Source organism: Falco biarmicus, chromosome 17, assembly GCF_023638135.1.
Source record: "Falco biarmicus isolate bFalBia1 chromosome 17, bFalBia1.pri, whole genome shotgun sequence".
Classification (NCBI taxonomy): Eukaryota; Metazoa; Chordata; class Aves; order Falconiformes; family Falconidae; genus Falco; species Falco biarmicus.
The window spans coordinates 2,676,347-2,699,557 of NC_079304.1; the positions used below are offsets into that span (position 1 = coordinate 2,676,347).

A 23,211-nucleotide genomic window follows, 5' to 3' on the forward strand; every position below is an offset into this window, starting at 1 on the left:
ATCCACGGGTGGGGGACACGCCACCCGCCAGCCCCCGCCCGTCACCGCGGGGCGCCCCGGCCCCGCCCCCTTCTCCAGGCCCCGCCCCTTCCTCGACCCGCCCCTTCCCTCCCCGCCCCGCGCCGGGACTGCGGCTCCCGTCATGCCCCGGGCAGGAAGGGGCGGGGCCTCCGGCGGCCGCTTCCGGGCTGGCGGTGAGGAGGGACTGAGGGAGCGGTAAGATGGCGGCGGCGGCGGTGCTGGAGTTCCAGCGCGCACAGTCCCTGCTCTCCACCGACCGCGAGGCTTCCATCGGCATCCTCCACTCCATAGGTGAGGCGCCGCCGGCCGCTCCCGCCTCGCCGCCCGCCCCCGGCCGCCCACCGCCGCCTCCCGCCCGCCGCCGGCGCCGGCTGCTGACTCACCGTGCGAGCCGGACGGGAGCGAGGCCTGGGCCCGCCGCACCGGCCCCGGCCTGGCCCGCCCCACCGACGCGTGCCCCCCAGCCGCCCCGTGGGCCGTGGTCGGGCCGCTGCCCTCCGCCGGGGAGGGCCCCGCGGGCGCGGAGCCGGCGGGGCCAGGCGGGCGGCTGCGGCGGGGAGCCGGGCGGTGGGGCCCGCGGCTCGGCCCGGCTTCTCCTCCCCGTTGGACGCGGTGTTGCCTCGGGTGCCGGCCGGCCGGCGGCGCGGGAACTCGGCCGCCTGGCAGCCGTGGAGCGGCGTGCGCGGGGGCTGTGGCGGGCAGCACCGCCTGCCCCGGCCCTTGGCTTCTCGGTTTTCCCGTTTTTCGGTGGCGATGTTACCGCCTTCGGGCGCTGCGCGGGTAGCGGCGGCCTGCAGCGGGTGCTCGGTGTGCTGAAGGGGGACAGAGCTCTGCTGGCGGGGGTATTCCCTCCTACAACGCTCAAATACAGCCGCGGTTTAAATTCCTTTCTCAGCGCCACACGGAAAGTTTTGAGGAGTTTTTGTGGGCGCTGTGCCTGGTTTAACTTCGTGTCTCAAGGCTGTGCACAGCAGTTTCCCTGTTGGGCTGTCACAGACGTTCAGCAGCGCCCGGGAGGGCTTGGTGCTACGAAGTGGTTTGTAGACTTAACGTGGGCATCCCTCTTTATGTGGGTGTGGGGGTGTACAGCATCGATGCCTTCGAAATTGGTGTATAAAAGAGTAATTCTGGATTCTCGTAACGTGTGTGGTGATTTCTAAAACGATGCTGTGACCTGCTGTCACCCCCCCTGTGTCGGGCAGTTGTTTCCTAGTGTCTGCGTTAGACCTTGAAATTGGTAATTGCTCTATGGTCTTTAAAACCTGCTCGCCCTTCTCAGTGTTTCACTGGTTAATTAGTAGTTGGTGTTCTCAAGCCTGTCAACACACCTACAGCTTTCCATCTGGTCAGGCTCAGTCAGGAGTAACAACTTGTGGTGCTGGTTGGTGCGAGCTGGAGCAGTCCAGAGTGTTGTTGTGACACTTTGCTTTCTGAAAGCAAAGTTACTTTGGTTTTGACACCAGATGTGTTAAATTACGGGCACTGAAAGCCGCAGCCTGTGCTCAGGGGCAGCGTGGAGGATTTCTGTTCCCTCTGGGGGGGCTGGGCAGTGGGTTTTGGCTTTGTTTGTGTAGAAGCTGGACATCAGCACAGGGGATGGCAGAGCTGAATATTTCCACCGTAGGAAGTGGCAGGGAAGAAAGTGTGTTGTTTTGTGGATAACTTACGTGAAACTGATGTTGTGTAAACACAAGTCTGGTGCTGCTGTGTGTCATTTGGCCCTTCTGTGTACTTCAGAGCCAGAGTTCCTCACGCTGCTGCACAGAGCGATGATTAGGTTGTCAGAGTTCGGTGCGGGAAGGTGCACTGACTCCTGCAGCAGTTGTAACGCCTGATCCGCTCCTGAGCGAAGAGGACAGGCGTACCCAGCTCGCGGAGCCGGTGTTGCTCTTGTGCTACGTTTTGACCAGGGGATTGCAACTTAATACACAAAGTGGCGACATCAGAAATCCTCATACCAGAATACCCAACCCTGGAAATCCCATTAAACTTATTTTATTTGGTTTTGCGGTTTCAGCGGGAGAGGATCTGTTGTATGGTGGTGTTTTTAAAGTGAAACTTGAACAGCTGGACAAGTTTAATGAGACTACTTCAAAACTTGAATATAATTTAAGTTGCAGCATGCAGCTGTATCTAGCAGCTGGATTAAAGCCTTCGTGAATTCTAGATGAAACACTCTCTGTAAGCTCTGCATTTAAACTTTCCACATAGTCTGCTTTCCAGATCTAGCAGGCCAGCCTGAACTCACTATTGCCTGTTAGAACAGTTACTTTTTTTGTTGCTTTTCCAGGAGCTGACTAGTAATGATTATCTTCTAACTGAAATAGCATTAAAGGTAACTTTTCGACTCTTTTTTCCAGTGAAACGCGATGTCCAGGAAAATGATGAAGAAGCGGTGCAAGTCAAAGAGCAGAGCATCCTGGAACTGGGGTCGCTTTTGGCCAAGACTGGGCAGGCAGAAGGTGAGCCTGAAACAAGTAACCGAGGTAATGGGTAAAAGATACATGTGTTCAGATGAATTTAGGCTCCTTATTGAATGAGATAGAAGTAAAAGCATGTTTTGGCAGGAAACGCCCTCTCATAGAAAACTAAATTAAAGTAGAAACTAAAAACGGAGGTAAACAACATGAAATATTGATCTCTTATTACTTGGCCCAGTATTCCAAAAGATTGCTCATGCGCTGGGACCATTTAGTTTACAACCCTTTGACATGTGGCTGTTTTAGTACAAGTGACTAAAGTTTTGTTAAGTGTTATGTTTGAGACAAGAAGTTTCTTTTGATTTGCTTTTAACAATCTCAGAGCCTTGTTTCAAATTGGAAGGTTTGTCCCAAAAAGTCCTTTCTCACCAGCAGCTTCTTTCTCAATTGATCTATCTGCTGGAACATTACATCAGGAAATCCTTGCCCAGCTCCATGCAGGAGCAAGACTTGACAGTCCTCCTATTCTGAACGTGTGAAAGGACAGAAATGGAGTAAAGTTCTCTGTTCAACTTTTTTTGATTTTATTTGAATCTGTTCATGTCTTCTGTTTCCTGGAAAGCTCAAGGCTTGTACTCAGCAGTTTAGTTTTGTTTCTTTTGCGAAAGAATGCTCTTGCTTTTTCTGGAGTACCTTTCACCTCAAGCCTTTTAGGAGCTGGTAACGCCACATCCATACAAAGAGCTTTCTGTCCCTTCCAGCCAGTTGGCCATGCTAGAGCCCTGATGTTTTCTAACTCTGCAAAAGAATAATTCAGAATGTGAAGTGTGTGTGCTTTTAACAGTCTTGAAACTGGCTTGGGAAAACAGACCAGCAGAAGGTTTAATCTAACTGGAATTCAACTGGGGCACCAGACCTAACAGAGTAGCTCATGGAAAGTGGTATGAGGTCTCAGATAGCAGCTGGTCAAGATCAGAGTTTTATACTTGTTCTGAAATATCCTACCAGCTGGTCTTTGTAAACATCTGTTTTGACTTGGCCATTTAACTGCTCTGCCCACGTCTACATGTGTTTGAGCATTCTGGACACTGATCCCACTGTGATTTGCCGTTGAACAGAGCTTGTGACACAGTAGATTACTTGCACTGAGAGCGGTGCTGGAAACAAAGGTGCTATTCATCTCACCTAACTGTAGATGTCCACGTCTGATCTCCTAGTGTGGGCTGCTTTTATGGTTGGTGGAGAAAAATAAGCACTTCCAGCACATGATTCGACTCTTCCTACACTAAAAATTTGGAGCAGGATTAATGAAGCCTGCTGCAGGAGTGCCCTTTTCTCTAATGGAATACAAAAGGACCTCAAGTCAATTAACTCAGGTAGAGGTGTCTGAGCTGTACAGGTGCCCTCTGCACTTCGATGTTTGCTTCTGTAACGGTAACAAAACATGGGTTTGCTCCTGCATCAAGGAAGATGCGTGTGTTTGGGCTAAAAAGGGGGAAATCATCAGAAGAGTCTCTTTGAGTAAATGTGTGGATGTGCTGCTGGTGTGCAGTAGCCTGACAGAAGAGTTGTTAGGTGCGTGGTGGCCTCCTTACCGCTGCAGAACTTGGAGCAGTTTTGAGTTTAAACTTAAGTCTTAACATGAGTATAAAGAACGGCATTGTGTTGTCAGGGGGTGGCTGGCTAATAGTTTGGGTTTTTAAGGGGAAGGCCAAGTAACTGAAAACGACAATGTTAACTCATCAGAACCGGGTTTATGAAGAGGCAAGTGTGAAATGTATTTGAAACGTAGTAAAGGGATCACTGAAATGCAGAGTGAGTATATTCTGAACAGAAAAAAAATTTAATTTGGCAGTGTTGAGAAGCCAGTTGTGTGTGTGTAGACTTGGAGTGCAATCACCAGGTGGTTCTTTCTGGAGACATCGTGAAGCGGGGGGATGGAAAAAGGGGATACCGCCGCTTGGAGATGCATTCGTCCTGTGGGAAAGACACTTGTCACCGTCCCATTCTGTCTGCTTTCCGGGGTGAAGTAGGCCATTCAGAGTGACAAGCAGGGCCAGCAGCATCTTCACCAGGTACAACCGTTTGCAATGGTGCTAGCACCAGGCGGACACAGTTGTCATATTCAAGGGAAGTGAATCTGGTGCTGCTTGACCTCACAAGGAAATTACTAGGCCTGAATGAAGTAGATCTCATCGTTGTAGCTTTTATTGCACACAGTTGTAGTGAGTGGGATTTCTTTGACAGATTTGAAGTGTCGTGGTGGCTTGTTGGCTACTTTTAAGCAGTAGCTTCCCCAGAGATGTAAGGGTCTGTGAGCCGCAGCCTAGGGAAAAAATCAGCTGCAGTTTGGTGGGGTCTGAAAATCACAACTGCTGTGCTGCTGACTGGCCGAGAGTGTGAAATGAACCTGTGGTTTTTAGAGGACCAAGCAGCCTTTGTTTAAAAGAATAACAATAATACAAATGACCCTCTTTATCTGCTTGATAGGGATTAAGGATAATGGTAGATTAATTACAGGTTTTTTGTAGGACAGTTCTAGATCTTTATAGCATTGCTTAAAACTATAGGATTGGAATAACTCGGATCAGGAATTCAGGTACATGGCATGTTAGGTTGTGGAAGCACTTTCTTTCAGGATGAGCAGCAGACTTCATTTTCCAGAGCTGCTGCTTGTCACTTCTCCAGAGCTGTCAATCACACCCCTTCACCAAGCATTTACTTTAAAAAAAAAAAATAAAAAATCCTAAAAATAGTTGACAGTTACATTGGTAGGAAAGAGAAATTTCTATGGGAACTTTGAGCATCCATGTCTAAATGTGTAGTTTGCAAAACGCACAGATATATGCTAGCTGTTGACTTCAGATCTGCTTTCTAGTGAATTCTCTGGCAGCTGTTGAGCAAGTCAATGGAAAGCTAAGTACTGCAGCATGTTTCACGTGAGTTTTCCTTGTTTCTTCTGAAATTCCTGTGTGGAAGAGTATGATGTGCACTAAATATGTGATTCAGTTGGTCCTGAGAAGCTGGTGTAATGCAGTGATGTGCAGGAGGAAGAGCGGTACCTTGTAGTAGTTGAGAGTTGACGGGTCTCGGAGACAGTCTCATTGCCTTGGTAAGACTGAAAAACTGGCAAGTTCTTAGTTACAGAGCTCAAAGCTAAGGATACAGTGCCATGAGCTGAGAAGCAGGCTTGTTCCCTGTGTTAAATGTCGAGTTTTCAAGTGTTTTGCGTTAGTTGCATCAGAGAAGAGCACAAGAGCTTCTGGGCAGCTCCAGCTTTTGTGCTGCTTCTCTTCCCAGCCCCACAAGGTAATCTGGAGCCCACCTTTCTCAGCTCACACAGAGAGGAGGGATGCAAAAAACTGATGTGCTGGAAGTAGCTGTCCACTGCTCTAGCAGTGGTTTGTTTATACTGTATGTGAAACCAAAGTGTTTGATTAAAATGATTGGGATTTGCATCCGTGAGTGGTACCGCAGATTGAACGGTCCTCGGAGTGAAGGTGAAGTCGTCGTCTGCCACGGGGCGGTGGGTGGCAGTTCCTTGTTGAGTGAAAGCTGATTGAAGCTGTCAGTCAGCGGGGCTCAATCTTAGATACGAAAGTGGCTGTACCTCAGTTCCAGAAAAACCTGCCCATGTGTTCTCAGGCAGAGAGAAACTTTTTTGAAATTTTAGGCACGGCGTTTTGTTTTGTTCCCTGTGCAAAGTCCAAGGGGTTCATTGTGGAAAGAGTCAGATTTGTTGCGCTGCTGTTTGGAAAATAAGGCTCCCCTAAGGGTTCAGGGCACACTCAAGGTGAGTTCCACTTGTTCTAAACCTGCACTTTCAGATGTGTAAAAGTGTCAGTACGTCACTGTGAGCAATTGGATTGGAACACACTGTGAGTTCCACTTAACAGTGTGAGAAATGAGTTGTATGAGGCTTGATTAAACTTCTAAAATAAATACAAGGAGTAATTTTTAGATATGATTAAGATGTTCTTATAGCAGTTCTTTTGCATTACTGCTAAATGAAATATGAGGGAAGGCTTGTTTTCAGCTGTTTTTATTGGAATCCTCCCAAACTGAAGTTCTGCTGATGCTCCTCCTTACACTAATTGAAATAAAATTAGATTAGTCTCTTATTTTAGTTTTGATTGCAACACCAGTTTGGTATAGAGCATATCGAGGATTTCTGAAATACTCATTTGATGGGTTTCTTTACTCTCTAATCTCATAAATATGGTAGTGCAAGATGCAGCTGATGTTTGGGTGAGGCTTCCAGTTCTGGGGCAGATAAGCTGTGATTTCAGGGTACGACCCCACTATTTTATGAGTCAGCATTGAACCCCGCACTGGCGCGGTGCTTGGCTGCTGGAAGGATCATCTTCCCCCAACTGTAAACAGACGTGGCTGCAACCTGGCGCGGCGGCCACGTGCTGTTTATCGCAGGAGAGGACAAAACTTGTGTGCCTGGCTCCCTTCTGCTTACGTGAACGCCAAGTGCTGGAACTGCTGACGTTGACCACTGCGCCCTTCTGCTCCGGGGGAATGATGTTTTTAGCGCATCTCTTCATAAAGAAAGACTTTTCCTTTGTGAGCTTGAGACTAGCTTTATAACTGTAAAGTAGTAAGGAGAGCAGTAGAAACAGAAACAGTGAAAGTAAGATCTAATTTTGGGTAATGTGGGTAGCTGAAGTGTTAAGAAATGTCATTTTTTCAGCAGTGGAGCACAGGGTGTATCTGACTCCAGGGTTGGCTAGGTATGGCAGATTAAAATGTCAAACTGAGTTAATAAAAACATACTTAAACTATAAACTCCATTGCCCATTTTATAGAAAAATCTCAAAGCATGTAGCAGATTTTTACGCTTTTAAAACATGCCTGGGGCCAGCGTAGCTACAAATGGTGTTGTAATTGGGCCAGCTGAAGTAACGGGAAACGTAAGCTGTGTGGGCAAGGCTGGAGCCCGACAGGCACCTTTGCCAGTCCCTGTGTTTACTGCGAGGCATTCCTTCAGGTGACGTTTATCGCTCTTTTCCTGTAAATGATAAAATAAAAAGAGAGAATGCTAATAAAATGTTTGGTGTAATAAATACTGCTGTGCGTAGATGCGTCAGGTACTCCAAGTGCGTTGTAAATTTCAGCTGTGCGGTTGTATTTCATGACTTGGTTTTTTTCTGTGTACAGAGCTGGGAGGACTTCTGAAGTATGTTCGACCCTTCTTGAATTCTATCAGCAAAGCAAAGGCAGCCCGCTTAGTCCGATCTCTGCTCGATCTCTTCCTTGATATGGAGGCAGCAACGGGACAGGAGGTGAGACTTGCATTTCAGCAGCAGTCTGTTCCTCAAAAGCTTGTCACACCATTGTCTTAGTCGGCTTCATGCTGAAGACACATACATTTGGATTTATTCTATTAATAAAATGTTAGATAATTTAATTCCCTCGTAACCGTGTTTTTCTGCAAGCCTTGTCCTGCTGCAGGGTTGGAAAAACACTCGCCCTGGGCATTTTTCTTAGATCTGTGTTACTTGCTGTTAGATGTATGGCATTAGGAGTGTTTTGTAGTGGGAGAAGGGTTTGGGAGGGGAGAGGTGCGGACCTGTTCCGGGGAGCTCGGGCTTGTCGAACGGTGAGGCCGTGTGTGATGGGCAGAGCCAGAGGAGTGAGTGTTTGAGGGATGTTCAGGAGGTGGTGGGATCAGATGGTGAGTATTACTTAGCATCTTTCACCTGGAGACACAGTGTGGTGCCTGTCTTACTCTGCAGAGGCACAAAAGTTGTTCCTGAAGTGGAAAAAAGTTTGCAGCTACCAAGTGTAAACTACTTTCAGGGGATGAACTTCTCCACTAGAAAGCCCGTTCGGTGTAGGATAGCCCCCAGTTAGGATTTACTCTGTTCTTATTAGCTTCCTAGAATCCAGTGGTTGGTTGCTTGGGGTTTTTTTTGGTGTCTGTGTGACTTGTTGGTTATTTGGGAACGGGAGAAGGACAGAAGCAACTTGTAAATGATGAGGAGCCACTTATGAGCGGCGCTGACCTGCAGCAGCGTGGGTTGTACTGGCACACCACAGCAGTCAGATGGAAAGGGGCAGCAGGGAGGGTCTGAGCAACAGGTTAAGGGCAAACCTGCGTAACGCTGTACTCACAGTGCCTGACAGATTAGTCTAGAAGAAGTTCTGACATGTTGTGAGGCAGCTGGCATTCTCATTAGGCAAATTAGCACAGAAATATCATCCTTTAGTTCAGGTAACCTAGCAAGTGCTCGTTCGCTGTTCGGTTCTTGTGGCTTGTACGTTACGTTACAGTAAGTGGCGACGGAATCTTTTGCCCTCTTCTTTAATGGAAGGTATTAAGGGAAGAGGGGTGGGTTGTGCACGTGAGAAGGAAGCTCGTAAAGGCATCGGGAGAAGATGAGTGCCTTCAGACTTTTACTAAAGGTAACCTGACATAAAGGATGATACTTGGATGCAGTCCCAAAAGGCGGTGTTTTATGACAGGGGAAAAACATGGAGTAACAGCGATGGAAATATGGCCCAGTTAGTCAAAATACACTCTTTCAAGCGTACTCAGAAGCCAAACCAAAATCTTAAGGAATTATGACACCTAACCTGTGAGGTTCCTGATGCTAATCCTGGATGCTTTCAGCGCCTCAGAAGTGTTCAGAGGCACACACTTTCTCGGTGTAACATATATTAAGAAGACTCCCAGGAGTCCAGTAAAGCAATGAAATTAGAGATTTCTCCAGCTCCTAATGCTCCAGCTATCGCTGTGCAATAAATTGAAACTTCATAATGGCTTTTCATAAAATGTCCTCATTTAATAAGCAGTGATGAGGAGCTGACAAGTCCTGCAGTGTAGTACAGCTACTAAGCTGCTCCAGAAAGAGCTGTGATTCAGAGATTTTGGAAAAAAAGACATTCCTGAGCCTTGCACCTCAGGATGACTGGCTGTATGTTATTGGCCAGTGCTAAATCAACACCCTCTTTAATTGAGGTGGAACGTGACTGCTTTATTCATCAAGGGAATCTCAGCAGTCTTAAAAATATGAGAAGTTCTGCGTCCTTTGGTCTGTTTTGAAGCAATAGATGAAACATCCAGTGTCACTGACTGGCTCCTGGCACCTGACTGGGCTGTAAGCAGTGGAGTCCAGCACCTCTGTTGCTTTATACTGCTAAAGGACATGTGTGGCCTGACATATTTAGGCCCTGAAACATGTGTGCTTTATTTTCCTTTCTTTTTAGAGCAATTGAAAATACAATTCGCTCTGTGGCTAAATGAAATGGCGCAAAACACACTGGAAAGGACCTCGAAGTCTTGTAGTCTATTCCTTGCCCTGAGACAGAATCAGCTCACATGTACCCAGATGTTTTTATTTCAAACAAAAACACAGCTCTTTAAGAAATGCTATTAGAATTTCAGCAGTAATTTTTACTGGTGAAACTTTGGGAGCCAAATACTTATTTTCATATTCCAGCGTGGGAGGATTGTCCCTGGTGGTCAGAAGAAGTTATTGGAAGTGAAATGCATTTAAAGAAGGAATTGAAGAAGGTGGTCTGTTGGGTTTTTGATTGTTTGTTTGTTTTGGGGTTTTTTTGCAACGCTAAAGCTTAAACTAAACCTTAGTTTGCCTTCTGAACTTGACTTTCTCTTGCAGTATGTATTTTAAGTAGTCTAATACTGTGAATAGTGTTACAAAGTGCAGGAAGTTAATCAGCAAATAGGATATGAAAACATGTAGCACAGTTTAGCTCTTCTGTATCATTTTGTGCAACATTTCTGGGAGTTTAGACTCTGGTGTCAACTTGCTGCAGCCCGAGGCTGAAGTGTGTATCCTGTGTGGTCACCAGTGAGTCCTTGTTGAAGAGAAGTCTTGTAATCTTGCACGGTGGAGCTGCAGTTCTCATCGGTGATGAACTACGCTTTACCCTGGTGGTATTCGAGGTGTTGTTGAGGAGTTTGGGTTAGGTGCTAATGATGAAGGCTGCTGGCTGATCTCCGGGCTCGTTTAAAGTAAAGCAAATGCGATGTTTAGCGATGCTGCTGTTGAGACAGGAGCGACTTCTTTTCTTAAATGATGTTGTGGAGATTCAGGCTTTGTTGTATTTTTGTTGCTTTGTAGGAAATGATTGAACCATACTGCTGTTTTAAAGAGGGGCAGCAGAAGGCTTTACAAATTTCTTTCTGCTCCCTTTAAGGTTGACCTCTGTTTAGAGTGTATTGAATGGGCCAAATCAGAGAAGAGGACTTTCCTACGCCAGGCTCTGGAGGTATGTTACATCGCTGATCCCAAACTGTACTAGCATCTTTGCTTTATCAGATTTAATACCTATAAAAGCAGCGAACTTGTGTGTTGTCCAGACCTTTGTACCTTTAATGGATGGGTGATAACGGTTACACTAAAGTGAGTGACTCGTCTTGAACAGGCAGGATTTTACCCGTTGTGTTTAGAGTAGCCAACCTTCCAACCGGTAGACCTTGCAGCGCTGGATCATATAATGTAATGAACACAAATTCATGTAGTGAAACCTGTGCAGAGAAGAATATAAAATTTCATTTTACAAAATAAATCTGTACCACCTTACTCTGACTCTCCTCACAGCAGTTCCTTTTCTGTTCTCCAGGCAAGGCTCGTCTCTTTGTACTTCGATACCAAGAGGTACCAAGAAGCGCTGCAACTAGGTGAGTGTCCCGCTAGGTGGTGGTAATTTGTTTTGAAATCAAGTCAGGAGGCTGACGAGGGAAATGATCAGCTATGTCATAAGTTTTGTAGGACTTGGGCATTCATTTCTCGGTACTGTACCAGTTCTTCCAACTTTTGCTGTAGCTTGGTGAGAAAAGCTTTTAGTGTCTCTTCCCACTGTTTGTTCATTTTGAAAAATTCCTGAAGCGAAGAGGAACTGCATCCAGTTGAAGGCCAGTAGGTTTGGCTCCTGCTGGAACGTACAGCGTGTACTGCTGTGGTCAGAGAGGTTGGAGGGAAAAACCAGCTTTTTTCAGTTTGCTCAAACATGGCTTCAGTATAAGCAGTAGTAACGCCAGGAAACGACAAGCCTCCAAGGGTGTAATTCGACAAGCTCTTGTGCAGTAGTGCAGAGGCTTTAAGAATCTGCTTCTGCACCACCTGAGATATGGTAATTAACCATGTGAACTCTCCTGCTCCGCTACAAAGCGGAGTAAAACAGGTCACCTTACACGGCCCAACTCCCCTTGGTGCTTTTCAAATGCTCGTTTTGCAAATGACTGCAGTAACGTGGGATGAAGTTTAAGCTGGCGAAAGGGGAATTGTACAGCCTGCCAGCTCAGCGCGTGGGTGTGAGCAGGGCTGAGGGATGACTGCACTGGCACGGACAGAAGTGCTTACCTGGGCAGTGGTGGTACCTCACCAGGGACACGTAACTTTTTTAAACGGTGTGGTGACAGGAGCATAAGTCATGTCCAGAGTCACCTGGGCGATTTGTGTCTGATCAGAATATCAAGTTAAGTGCTCTGACACATGCCAGTCACTGTCAAGTTAGAATTAGTTTGCATACAGGTGTGTAGTGAACTCAGGTTTAAACTGATCAGACTCCACACTCCAAAGCTATGCTTAATTAACTTCTTCCCTTGGGTGATGGTGGTGCAGCTGAGGGAGTTGTGAAGGCCTGTACCTAGAGGACAGCCTCTCTGAAAGCTCTCGAGATGCCAGCATCGTGTTGCTAGCATGTCTGTGTGGCTGGCCAAGACACGGTTATGTCTGTGGCCTTGGGGAGCAGGGGCAAGCAGAGTGTCTCTGCGGGATGTTTCTAGGGACAGTCCATTCTCTTCCACCTAGTTACACGGTTTTAACTGTGGTTTTCAGCTTCTGAGCACAGCAGGTGAGGTTGTGGTTCTCATCTCTGCTTGCCCTGAGTTAGCTCTTCAGTTCACAGAGCTGGGGAAAGAAGGGGAAGAGTTTCCTCTGAGGCTGGCTCTGTCCTCACAAGGCTTTAACGTGACGGTTTATTGAGCGGTTTCTTAGGCCGTCCATTCCTACCTCCTAAATTTGATCTGTAGATGTTTTGTGCTTAAAAAATTCCTTCCTCATCCGCTATTCTTAGGAGTTGCTTGCAAATCCTCAGGTCTCACCCTAGGGGAATGATGCAGGAACGGGCAGTACTTCAGGTTTGCTTGGAGCTCTGAATGTGAGAGGTAAATCATGCTGTCATCTGGGGGAGGGGTACCAGAGCGGCAATCTGAACTGCACGACCCATCCTTGACTTTCTACTGAGTGTCTCCTGCCCCCAGTGAGGTGGCAGAGACGTGCTGTCCCCACACCCAAGTATTCTCACTACCCTCTCCCACCTCTAAAGCAAAACTGGTTCGTTCTTCTCCAACTTGTGGACTGACACTGACCCGCTATTATTTCCTCTCCTTTGTTTCTTCTCGGAAGAGCAGGTTGTGTAAGCCTAGCCTCCCTTCCTGAAAGCTCATAGTGCTGTGGGGGAAGAAGGGTGTCACCTGGAAAGACTAGGTTTGTGTAGCTGTTGATAGCAGATGCAGAGTAGGTGACAAAGGTTCTTGTTCTTCCCTGCTGCTAGGCTCCCAGCTTCTTCGGGAATTGAAAAAGATGGACGACAAGGCATTGCTGGTGGAGGTGCAGCTGTTAGAAAGTAAGACTTACCATGCCCTGAGCAACCTGCCAAAAGCAAGAGCAGCCTTAACCTCTGCACGGACTACAGCCAACGCAATCTACTGTCCGCCGAAGCTGCAAGCAGCGTTAGACATGCAGTCAGGTAAAGCCCTTCGGGAGAAAGGGAAAAGTCTAGGACTCGTCCTGGTGTGTCGGTTGACTGATATTTGTTCTTTCCTGAGTGAATCATAGAAAATGGTGCTAGGTGGGACCTCGAGATAGCCACAAGTCTGCCCAGCTGCCTCAAGGCAGGATCAGCTATAATCATGTTGTTCCTGACACTTTTTCAGCCTGTTTTTGAAAACCTGCAGTGGTGGAGGGTCCGTAACCCCCCGGGGCACTAGAGCATTGTACCATGTTGGTATAACTGTAACGTTGTTTCTGATCTAATTGGCAGGCACTTACCTGAAGTGCCAAGAACTTGTCTGTCTTAACACGTCCTCTTAAGAGAGGGCACGGATGCTCTTCTGACAGAGAGATAAGACAAAAGGAAGCACAGAAGGAAAGGATTCCCTTTACTGAAGTACCAGATAAAGCACTGGGCAACCAAATTGTTCTGTCCTCTTCCAGTTACATGAAGAATTAACTCTGCTGCCTGTCTGCTTGTTCCTCCCAACAGGTATTATCCATGCAGCGGAAGAGAAGGACTGGAAAACAGCCTATTCATATTTTTACGAGGCGTTTGAGGGATATGATTCAATTGACAACCCAAAAGCCATCACTGCGCTGAAATACATGTTGCTGTGTAAAATCATGCTGAACATGTACGTGGCACATGGTTCTGCGAAGAACGCTTCCTACATTTAAACGGGAAAGGCTTTCCATTTATAAGACTCTAAGCTAATGAAAGTATTCAAGCAGACAAGCCTACTGTTTGTCTTTATGACCTAATCAATGCTTCTGATACAGCGTTACTTGAATTGTAGTAATTTGCCATTAAGTGGGAATTTTTGAGACACGCTTAAATCGACCGTGTTGTTGAATAAATGCTCTCTTCCCTTCCCTCCCCTTTCTAGCCCAGAAGATGTGCAAGCATTAGTGAGTGGAAAGCTTGCTCTGCGGTATGCGGGAAGACAGGTATAGAAATTTAATCCTTTTGATCTTCCTATTATGTCTGAGAATATTGTGTTATTCTTTTTGTCAAATACTTCGGTCTTTTCATACCAAAATAACCCTTCGCTTCTCAATGTCCTGAATAAGATCCAGAACTGATTAAATTACCATAGGTAATTACCGTAAGTCAATTGCCTTCAAAGGGAATACAGTGATTTTTCACAAGCTGAGAATCTGGCCCTCTCGCTTCATTTTCCCTGTATTTCTCCTCCCTGCTTTCTTCACCAACTGCTGGGCGCCTGATGCCGTAAGGGTCTCGTGGCTCAGCCCTCGCCAGCTGCTCTGCAGCCGTGGAGCTGATGTATTTAAGTCGGTTATTTGTTGATTTCACTTGTGCTGTAGCAAGTCCTGAAAATCTGTTCGCAGCAGCGTAGCTGAGCAGCTTGAGACCTGGATGACTGTAAGGTGGAAGCCCAGCAGCTGGGGAGTTGTTAAATCCACCGTTTATTCTAACGTGTTAATGTGAATGCCACCCCCGTTTTAAATCCAGGGATGCTTATGTGAAGTACGAAGCCAAAAGTCAAGCGTGCCAGGGTGTGAGCCAGGCTTAAACACCGATGCCCTCCATCGCTTTGGTCAGCCAGCTGTTTACTTTGGTGCAGGAACTAATGCTCACCTCCCTCGCGGGGGACTGGGGAAGCTGTTTAGCAGAGGAGATCAGCAAGCACGTGTGCACAGAGAAGAGTCTGAAGTGGGGACATGTCTGTGTTACCCCTGGTTGATCACGAAGGGCAGCCCTGGTCCTGCTTCATCCCCTTCCCCCGAGCGGCAGCTGGGTCGGAGGCTCTTTTTCAGACTGCGAGGGCTGTGTCCCGTGGAGGAGAGCCCCGCTGTTGTCTGCGCTGTCCTCCTGAGACAGCAGAGATCACAAATTCCTGCAGCAGCTGGGGAAACTGAGCTTCAGGAGCGGAGAGTGGGCAGCCCTGGGGACAGCTCGGTGGGACAGGCGGTCGCAGAAGCCTGGACCTCGTGCACCGTAGCCACCAGGCTGTTCTGCTTGTCTCGTGCACTTGTGCCTCTCACCACTTGGAAACTCTTCTTCTAGTCGTGTTGCTCTTCTGTTTAGTGTATATATGGTAGTTCGGTCGTGGCCGAGTCTTTTGCTTTGTTGCAGCAGCTGTGGGGTGGACAAGAAACATTTGCTGATGCTCTCCGTGGTAGGGTGTCTGTAGGACTTCTGCCATGCTTCTCTTGGTCAGCAGAGGAAGTGCGGCATGCTGAGGGAGAGGAACACGGTGTAAGGGCTGAAAACAGCCACGTTCGTTCAGCAAGGGCTAAAACGCACGCTTTCCTTAAAAATTCTGTCAAACTTGCTCCCAACCTGCAACCTGATAGGAACTGCAGCTGGTACTCTCAGACCTTGCAAAACTTGAGTTCTTTGTTTCTGTGAAGCTAATTTCATGCTGTGTCCTGCAGCTGTTCTGCATGTTCTCCTTATTAGCAGCTGTTCCCACTCTGCCTCCGTGGAAGTAACGCAGACGTGGCTTTGCAGCAAAAGGAACATTCCTGTTTTGCTGCTAAAGCATGTCTTCAGTATACTGCACGGTTGGCATGATAGCTCTGAGAGGAGAATCCAGGAAAATAACCTACTCTTATTTTCTTTCTCCGCAGACAGAAGCACTAAAATGTGTGGCACAGGCCAGTAAGAACCGATCGCTGGCGGATTTTGAAAAGGTGAGTCAGGAATTGGAAAACGGGGCCTGATGGCACAAAACATTTGGAAAGTTGTAGGAGCTGTTACAGCCCACAGCAGGAAACCACAAAAACATTCATAAAAAGCAACAGTGCATCAAGCAAATACCCCACAGTGATCAACGAGTTCAGTTTTTTTCAGCATGGGGAGTAATAGCTTGCATGAAACTAGGTTTTTTCCTTTTTTTGGGGTGGGGTGGGTTGTATTTTCTTTTTCTGAGAGCCAACTCAGAAGCAGTTTGCTGTACCTTTGGTGCTGCTCACTGGGATGTATATCTTCCTGAAATTTTTCCTGGCTTCAGCAAGTATACCGCAGAGATAATGAGAGAATGGAGAGGGTTCCCATGTCAGGCAACAGTCCCGTCATGCTGTCTCCTGAGTGTAAACCAGAGATCCTGGCTTGCTAAGCCCCAGCGGTGTAAAGATGAAAGGTGCTTGCTGCACAGTGCTAGGCTGTCGTGACCTCCTGGCTTTTTAGCTAAGTTATGGGATTGGATTAACTACTGATACTTTGCTGGGCAGGGAGGGAAGGGGACCTTGAGGACAGGAGACTTGTTGCTACGTGAATTATTTGTTCCCACTGTGTCTTCCACAGGCTCTGACAGACTATAAGGTGGAGCTCAGGGACGACCCCATCATAAACACTCACTTGGCTAAGCTCTATGATAACTTATTGGAACAGAATCTGATCAGAGTCATCGAACCCTTCTCCAGAGTACAGGTAAATGTTTCCAGCAAGCACAGTGACATGCTGGTACCTTTGTCCCCTGTTGTTGGTGGGTGAGGGTCTTGTTCCCGTACAGAATACTTCTTAGAGCTGCTCAATGCTTCCAGAGCTCAGGGTTCATCATGTTCAGCTGGAAAACGATAAGGAGGGGGCTGAGGGCAGCTTTGGAAAACCACCTTCCAGAGTCACGGCCCTTTCCACCCGTTTCACTTAGCGCTGGAAGGGGGACGTGCTTTTAACACTGAAGGTAACAGCGCGTCTGGCTTCGAGGGGCTCTGACAGGGTGTGGGTAAAGCTGCAATACTCTTGGAGAAGAAATGTTATTTCGTGTTTCAGAATGAAATGGCTTTAGGTGTCTAGTCCATCTTCAGTTAAAATTGGATGTGAAATCTGAAGGATATGAAGCTGCAAAGTGGAGAAAAGCCACTGGAGATTTGTAGGCCAGAGTGTTTACAGGCCCTTGAGCTGTTCCGTGGAAGAGCCTCGTACCTCCGTGTTGTGTTTCCGAAGTGCAGCTAAAGATGTACTTAACTCTCTTGGTCTCTCTTGTAGATTGAACACATATCCAGCCTCATCAAGCTCTCAAAGGTAAGAATATCACTAGAAAGCAGTGGCACGTGTAAGAGGGCAAAGGAGTTGAGGTCAAATGGCATTTACCACTGGGAAATAAACGTAGGCTATTGAGTCTGACAGATCAGCTCCACAGCATTTACAGGCAAATACTGCTCCTGGGAATTTGACTTTAACACGGACAGTTCCCAGGAGGTGTCGGACTGGCTTCCTCTGCGCCAGACTTTGCTGTAACATCACCTTCCGTCACGTGGGTTTTACTCCCTGTATTAGCACTTGCTTTTTGTTGGAGACTGAGTTTCCTCTGCTGCAATAACACCTCGTGTCATGACCAGCTCAGTCTTCCCTGCTGACCTGCGTTTAATCCTTGTGAGCATGCCCAGAAGAATCTTAGACCTTTAAGATACAGGACCCAGCTAATGCGTATGCCACATTGCCTATTGCAATAACTGCTTTACAGATGATCCCAACCAGACTGTTTGAGGAAAATCCACTGTAGTCCCAGCCAGTTGCATCCCCAAGTGCTTTTGTCCTGTATTGGCATTAAGGCCAGAGGTTGGGAAGCGTACTGAGCTCGGCCTTTATGGTGATTACGTCATCTGTCCTCCTCTTCTGTCTGCGCAGTCTTTTCCTAGGCTTGCTGGTGGTGTTTTAAACTATTAGGTATGCGTTAAAGCTGGACTGCAGTGGTGTAACTGCATCTGTGTGTCCTCTGTCCAGAGAGCAGAGGAGGAGCTGACTCCTGTGGGGCTTTGCCTGGCACTGGGCAGGAGATCAGCTCGCTGCTGGGTGGCTTAAATGAAACTTGGCCAACACTTGACTAAATACTTGCTGAACCAAGCTAGAATGCTGCAGATCCCCTCATGGGTCATGCCTGTATGAAATGACAGCTGCATCGTCCTCTGTGGAACAAGAGGGCGAGACGTCCTGGTGCTCTCGTTATTAAAAGCTCCTGAATAATTTCTTAAATCATCTAAAGCATATGGTAGTATCAAAGCAGTGTGCAAGGAGAGATCTGTCCTGACTTCGTGTTCGGTGATAAAATAGCTGCTTTTAAGCAATGCTTATATCCTGCCAGGGCTGTTGAGTGTGCCGTAGTAAAATTTGTATTTCTTTACGTAGTTCTGGGAGACTTTTAATTTTTCTGCTTCAATTTCAGGCTGAGGTAGAAAGGAAACTGTCACAGATGATCTTGGACAAGAAATTTCATGGTGAGTCTCTGCATCCTTCTTGACTGCCTTGCTGCCCGAGGCCAGGTCGTGCGAAAGCAAGCTGTGGATAGATTCCTCTTCACTGCTGCACCTTCTGCGCCTTTGAACTCTCCTTAGACTGCTCTGCTCCACTTCAGGCAGCAGATGTGCAGGTTAACGAGCAGTAGACACGACAGAAGAGCAGTGAGCAGTGGCTTTGTTACCTCTCTGTTGTCGTGAAGGCTGTTCCTATTGCTTCATCTGCCTTCATTAAGCTTGAAGCTTAATTTCTCACAAATTGGAAACCGCTGTTAAGTCCTTACTTGCTGCGACTGCATCCGAGGACAGATGTGAGTCCCAGTGGTGGGCTGTCTAGCAAAAATGTGCTCTTCCGCTCTGGAGTATGCGGTCACCTTTCCCGGCTGATTTGTGTCAGGAGTTTTGTGTGTTGGTGGGGGGCACCCACACAGCGCAACCGAGTGGGTGGGTTTGTCTGGGACTGCGGGGGGCTGCTTCTCTAGTAAGCCCCCAAGGAAACAGCTCTGCTCTTTTATTACATTGTCCTCGGCATCAGTTTAGAAAGTCCTCTTGATCTCCCTGAGCAAGACGAATGGCTAAAAGAAGTGTGTTCGTTAGAGGATGGCTGAAAAATTACGGAACTCAGCTGCCGTGCCTGTCTGGCACCTGGAAGTAGTTTAATTATAAAATGGCTTTTTTTCTTGCCTTGCTCCAGTGTTGTGCTGAGCCATGCTGCTGGGCACAGGGGCCTTGAGGAGAAAAGTAGCTGTTAGGGAATGCACAGGCATAAGCATCTCCTGGATGTCTTCTCGGGCCCCTCTCCGGGACGATTTTTTTTTTTTTTTTTTTTTTTTGTCCTAGGTAAGCTACTGCTAATGCAGTCCAGACAAAAGTCAGTTGGCCAGTCCAGTACAAGATACGAGCCCCTGCCCAACCCAACACAGCTGACGGGCCATTTTCTGGGTAGATCCCTAAAGTCCTGCTGGTTGGAAGAAGCGATCTGTCGAGCATTACTGGTAACCGCAGCTTTGTGTCCACAGGCATCCTTGACCAAGGCGAGGGAGTCCTGATCATCTTCGACGAACCCCCCGTAGACAAAACTTACGAAGCTGCCCTCGAGACTATTCAGAATATGAGCAAAGTAGTGGATTCGCTCTACAACAAAGCCAAGAAGCTAACATAGGTGAGTGGAGGCAGGAGCTGGAGGTCGCAGCTGCTCCGGACCTGTCGCTTCTCCCAGGCCAAGGTGCTGTTTGTGTCCTTGAGGCTTGTTTTCTCTCCTCTCGATTGACGTGGCTCTGTTTTCTTTTTGCAGAGTTGAATTTGCTAGCTGTCATTTGGAGAGTGTGTGTGACAGGAGAGTGAAACCTTTGGGAAAATGTTAGGAGACTTTTTTTTTTTTTTTTTTTTTCCTCTTTGTTCTACTTTTCGCTCGGAAAGTTTTTAAACTTCCTCATCCAGTGCATCTTGTATTCCATACGATGCGTGTTCCAGTTTCCATGTAATCTTTACTGGCCGAACTTTGTATCAGGGGTGGGGTGGGGGGAATATTGTTTAAACAAAGAGGGTATTCTAAATAAAAGGAAAAAGGCTTACACTACCTAAACATGTGCTTTCCACTTCCTGAGGGATGGCAGAGAGTTAAGCAGGGACAAAGTTTTGTTACTGGTAGGTGCCCGAAACGAGTTCGTTTCATCTCTCCCTCTGCTCTGAAATCTGAGACTTACTGACGGTGTATAAGCAGCCAAGTTTATTCCATTTGTACTGAAGCAAAAAAAAAACCCAAAATGTGCAGACTGCTGGTTTATTTTTAAATCTTAAAGGCCTCAGATCCCCTCGAAAGCAGCTCTACAATGATTTTCCTGAAGGCTTTCACACCTGAGGAACCTGTTTCGGAACGGTCATTGTGCTGCGCTAGCCCAGGCCCACCCTGCGCAGCCAAAAGCCTCGAGGTGGCTGCAGCCACTGTCTAGACCGTTAGGCCAGTTTCTAATAAAGGGAACAGCGCAGGTTTCCCCTGGAGGCCTGTATTGCATGCTATTGTTTTAAAATAGACTAGATTTTAAATGTTTTATCCCTGCCCCCCACCTGCATTGGTAGGAAGAACAGGTGAGCAGGCGTTCCCCGAGTCCTTGCCTCCCTGCAGGAGCCCAGCCTTGTCCGGCGGGGAGGCGAGCCGCTGCCCCGGGCGCTGGTCAGACTGTCGTTATTTACCTCTGCTGAGTTAGTGTTTCTGATTTTTTTTTTATTTTATTTTTCAATGTCTGATGTGAGACAGCTTGGCCCTTCTGGAATAACCTAGTGCAGCACTCGCTGGGGAGCTTCCTCGTTACTGTTCCAAAGTCATTTATGTGGGGGGTGGAGCACGGTGTATTCCAGCATGTTTCATTTTATGGTGAGGTTACTAGCTAGGTTTTAATGCCATTTGGGCAGTGTAAGCTTCTGCATCTCTGTCCTGCTAATCTTTTATTTTTCCTTTCCCCTCTGTCTCTCTCTCTCCCTCTCCACGTTTTTCTTACAAAATTTATATTTTGTAAAAGGATTCTGTTTTATCAGGAAATATTTTGCCTTCACACTGAATCTTAGACTGGCTGATTTTTTTCTGCTTTCCATTCACATTTTAACCTCTCCATTTTATTTTTATTTTAAATTTCCATCTCATCCAGTCAGTCACTGTTTGGGTTTTTGGCACCATCAATATCAAATGTACAAACGGTTCTTGCTAACCAACACCAGGTATATCTGATGTTCAGATGAGTTCCAATAAAAGAATTTTTTTTTTCAAAAATCTGTCTCCTGTCTTCAGCTGCCGAGGCAGGTAACGGCACGTTTGGTGCAGTTTCTCCCTCTGTTGCGGGAAAGGCGGCTCACGAAAGCGCCGTGCCGGGATTTCTGTGCCACGGAACGCGAGCGGCCGTGCTTTAGGCAGCATCACCGAAGAGCTAACGGCTCGTGACCTGTTTCTGGCACAGCAAGCTGGAGTTCTACCAAATGACATTATCTTATGATGATGATTACATGATTACTGTTATTAAGATGGTGAAAAATGAATCGCTTCCGACCTTTTGCACTGCCAGCCTTTCTTGAAAATACTGATTCAGTCTTATATCGCGTACGACACGCTGCGCAGATTCCTCCTCTTGGGGCTGGAGAGGGTTTTAAGTGTGTGATTGAACTGATTCAGCATCTTTTAATTTTCATGGAAACTGGGGTGTCTGGGACACAACCTGGTTGAGGAGGGGTAGGGCTTCTGGAAAGAAACCTGGCCCCTCAGGCAGGAAAAACTCTGGGAAGGGTTTAACTCCTGCTCTTAATGGCTGGGGTTGCGGGAGAAGTGTCTTTCCAGATTTCTTAGTAGGGTTTTTTTGGACTATAAATAGCTCGGAAGATATTTCCCAAAAGCACCGTAGTGTCAGTGAAGTGGCACTTTCCCCTTGGCTCTGGACGCGATTTGCTGCTTTAGGTTGGCAATTGTAGGTGAATGTGGGGAAATTCACTCACAGAAGCGGAGCTGACGGCCAGGTGCGCGGTGGTGACGGCCGCACACAAGGTCCCGAGGTGGAGAAAGGTGGAGACGGCCGCGAAGTCCTGCGTGTCCTCGCAGAGAACGGTGTCCAGCTCTGGCTGTCATCCCTCAGAGGGGACAGAATTGGTCCTGACCCAGGTGACGATGTGGGGAGCGGACAGACCCGGATGCTGGAGGCTGAGGAGACCTGCCCAGGAGCCAAGATGATGCCTTGCGTGAGGGCCAGGAGGTTGAACTCTGCGTTAAGTCATTCCAGCCACCCACGGAAAGAGAGGATTGCCCAAGCACCTGAGCACCTGCCTTCCACCTCCTGAGCACCTGCCTTCCACCTCCTGAGCACCTGCCTTCCACCTCCAAGTGTGTGCAAATTAGGGCCCCCAAACCGCTCAAATGGTCGGGCTTGTTCTTAAACCCTCTCGGCTCCATCTTTAAAAGGCTTAACTTAAAAAGCAGGCTTTGCACGACGGCGGGTTTCACCCTGCTTGGGGCCCTGTGCTATGTTTAATGGACGAAGGGATTTCTCCGTGCCGGCGGTGCCACCCAGGCTGGACTCGGACGGCCGCCGTCGGATGCTTACGCAGAAAAGCCTCCGAGGGTGACGTGACGTACGAAGAGGTGGCCTGGTGACCATCCGCACACCACCTCCCCAGTCCTTCAGCCACACTTCAAAGGGCGCGTGGGTGCTTGGGGACAGGCCTGTCCCCACAGCATCGGCACTGTGGGCCGTGCCCAAGCTGCCTCCGAGAGCCGTTGGGGCAGGTGGGGAGGCGCAGGATTTCAACCCTTCCTCCGTGTTCCCAACCGCTGCGGAGCTGGAAGCTCCGGGTCTTCATGGTCCATGTGCTTGGAGCCTGATGGGGGCAAAGCACCTGCATGGCCCTGGCTGCCACAGGGTCATCGTCGTGCCCCCCCCGCTCCCTGCACAGCTCTCGGTGCCCCGGCGCAGGGGGGCTGTGCTCCTGTTTGGGTGGTTTTGGAGGTTTGAGGGTCCCTGCGTGGGGAGGGCTGTGGGGAGGCAGAGCGTGGCTGGGCACGGGGGGAGGGGGGGGGGGGGGCTGTGGCTGCTGTGGGGCTGTTCCTCGGCATCTTCAGCCATTCTGGGGGTCCTTATACAACTGCAGCGCTGTTCAGATTTCCCTGGGGACTTTCTGCTGCTGTAGCTGGACAGTTCTGTGCCATCCCCCCCGGGTACTGCCACCCCTCCCAGCCGCTGCCACCGAGATCCCCCCAACCCTCCCTGGCACCCTGGGGACAGCCCTCTTCATTCCCTTCCAGAACTGGAAAACGCTCCCTGCCCCACACTGGGGGA

The 23,211-nt window shown here is 48.1% G+C and overlaps 1 protein-coding gene across 1 annotated transcript; it reads left to right on the forward strand.

The window, feature by feature from the left end:
- Nucleotides 1-166: 166 nt before the first annotated feature.
- On the forward strand, nucleotides 167-19,982 carry PSMD11 (proteasome 26S subunit, non-ATPase 11). Its single transcript, XM_056362605.1, has 14 exons — nucleotides 167-312; nucleotides 2,382-2,483; nucleotides 7,608-7,732; nucleotides 10,614-10,685; nucleotides 11,040-11,097; nucleotides 12,975-13,169; nucleotides 13,686-13,830; nucleotides 14,083-14,143; nucleotides 15,791-15,853; nucleotides 16,467-16,592; nucleotides 17,151-17,186; nucleotides 18,328-18,379; nucleotides 19,417-19,559; nucleotides 19,692-19,982. The coding sequence occupies exons 1-13, from the start codon at nucleotides 222-224 to the stop codon at nucleotides 19,557-19,559; spliced, it is 1,269 nt and encodes a 422-aa protein (XP_056218580.1). The 5' UTR covers nucleotides 167-221; the 3' UTR covers nucleotides 19,692-19,982.
- The last annotated feature ends 3,229 nt before the right edge of the window (nucleotides 19,983-23,211 follow it).

What these genes read in the sequence shown, in the direction of transcription:
- PSMD11 (XM_056362605.1), top strand. Translation starts at nt 222, where the DNA reads ATGGCGGCGGCGGCGGTGCTGGAGTTCCAGCGCGCACAGTCCCTGCTC. An exon ending in CAAGACTGGGCAGGCAGAAG is followed by an intron (nt 2,484 to 7,607) that starts GTGAGCCTGAAA and finishes TTCTGTGTACAG; the next exon opens with AGCTGGGAGGACTTCTGAAG. An exon ending in CCAAGAAGCGCTGCAACTAG is followed by an intron (nt 11,098 to 12,974) that starts GTGAGTGTCCCG and finishes CCCTGCTGCTAG; the next exon opens with GCTCCCAGCTTCTTCGGGAA.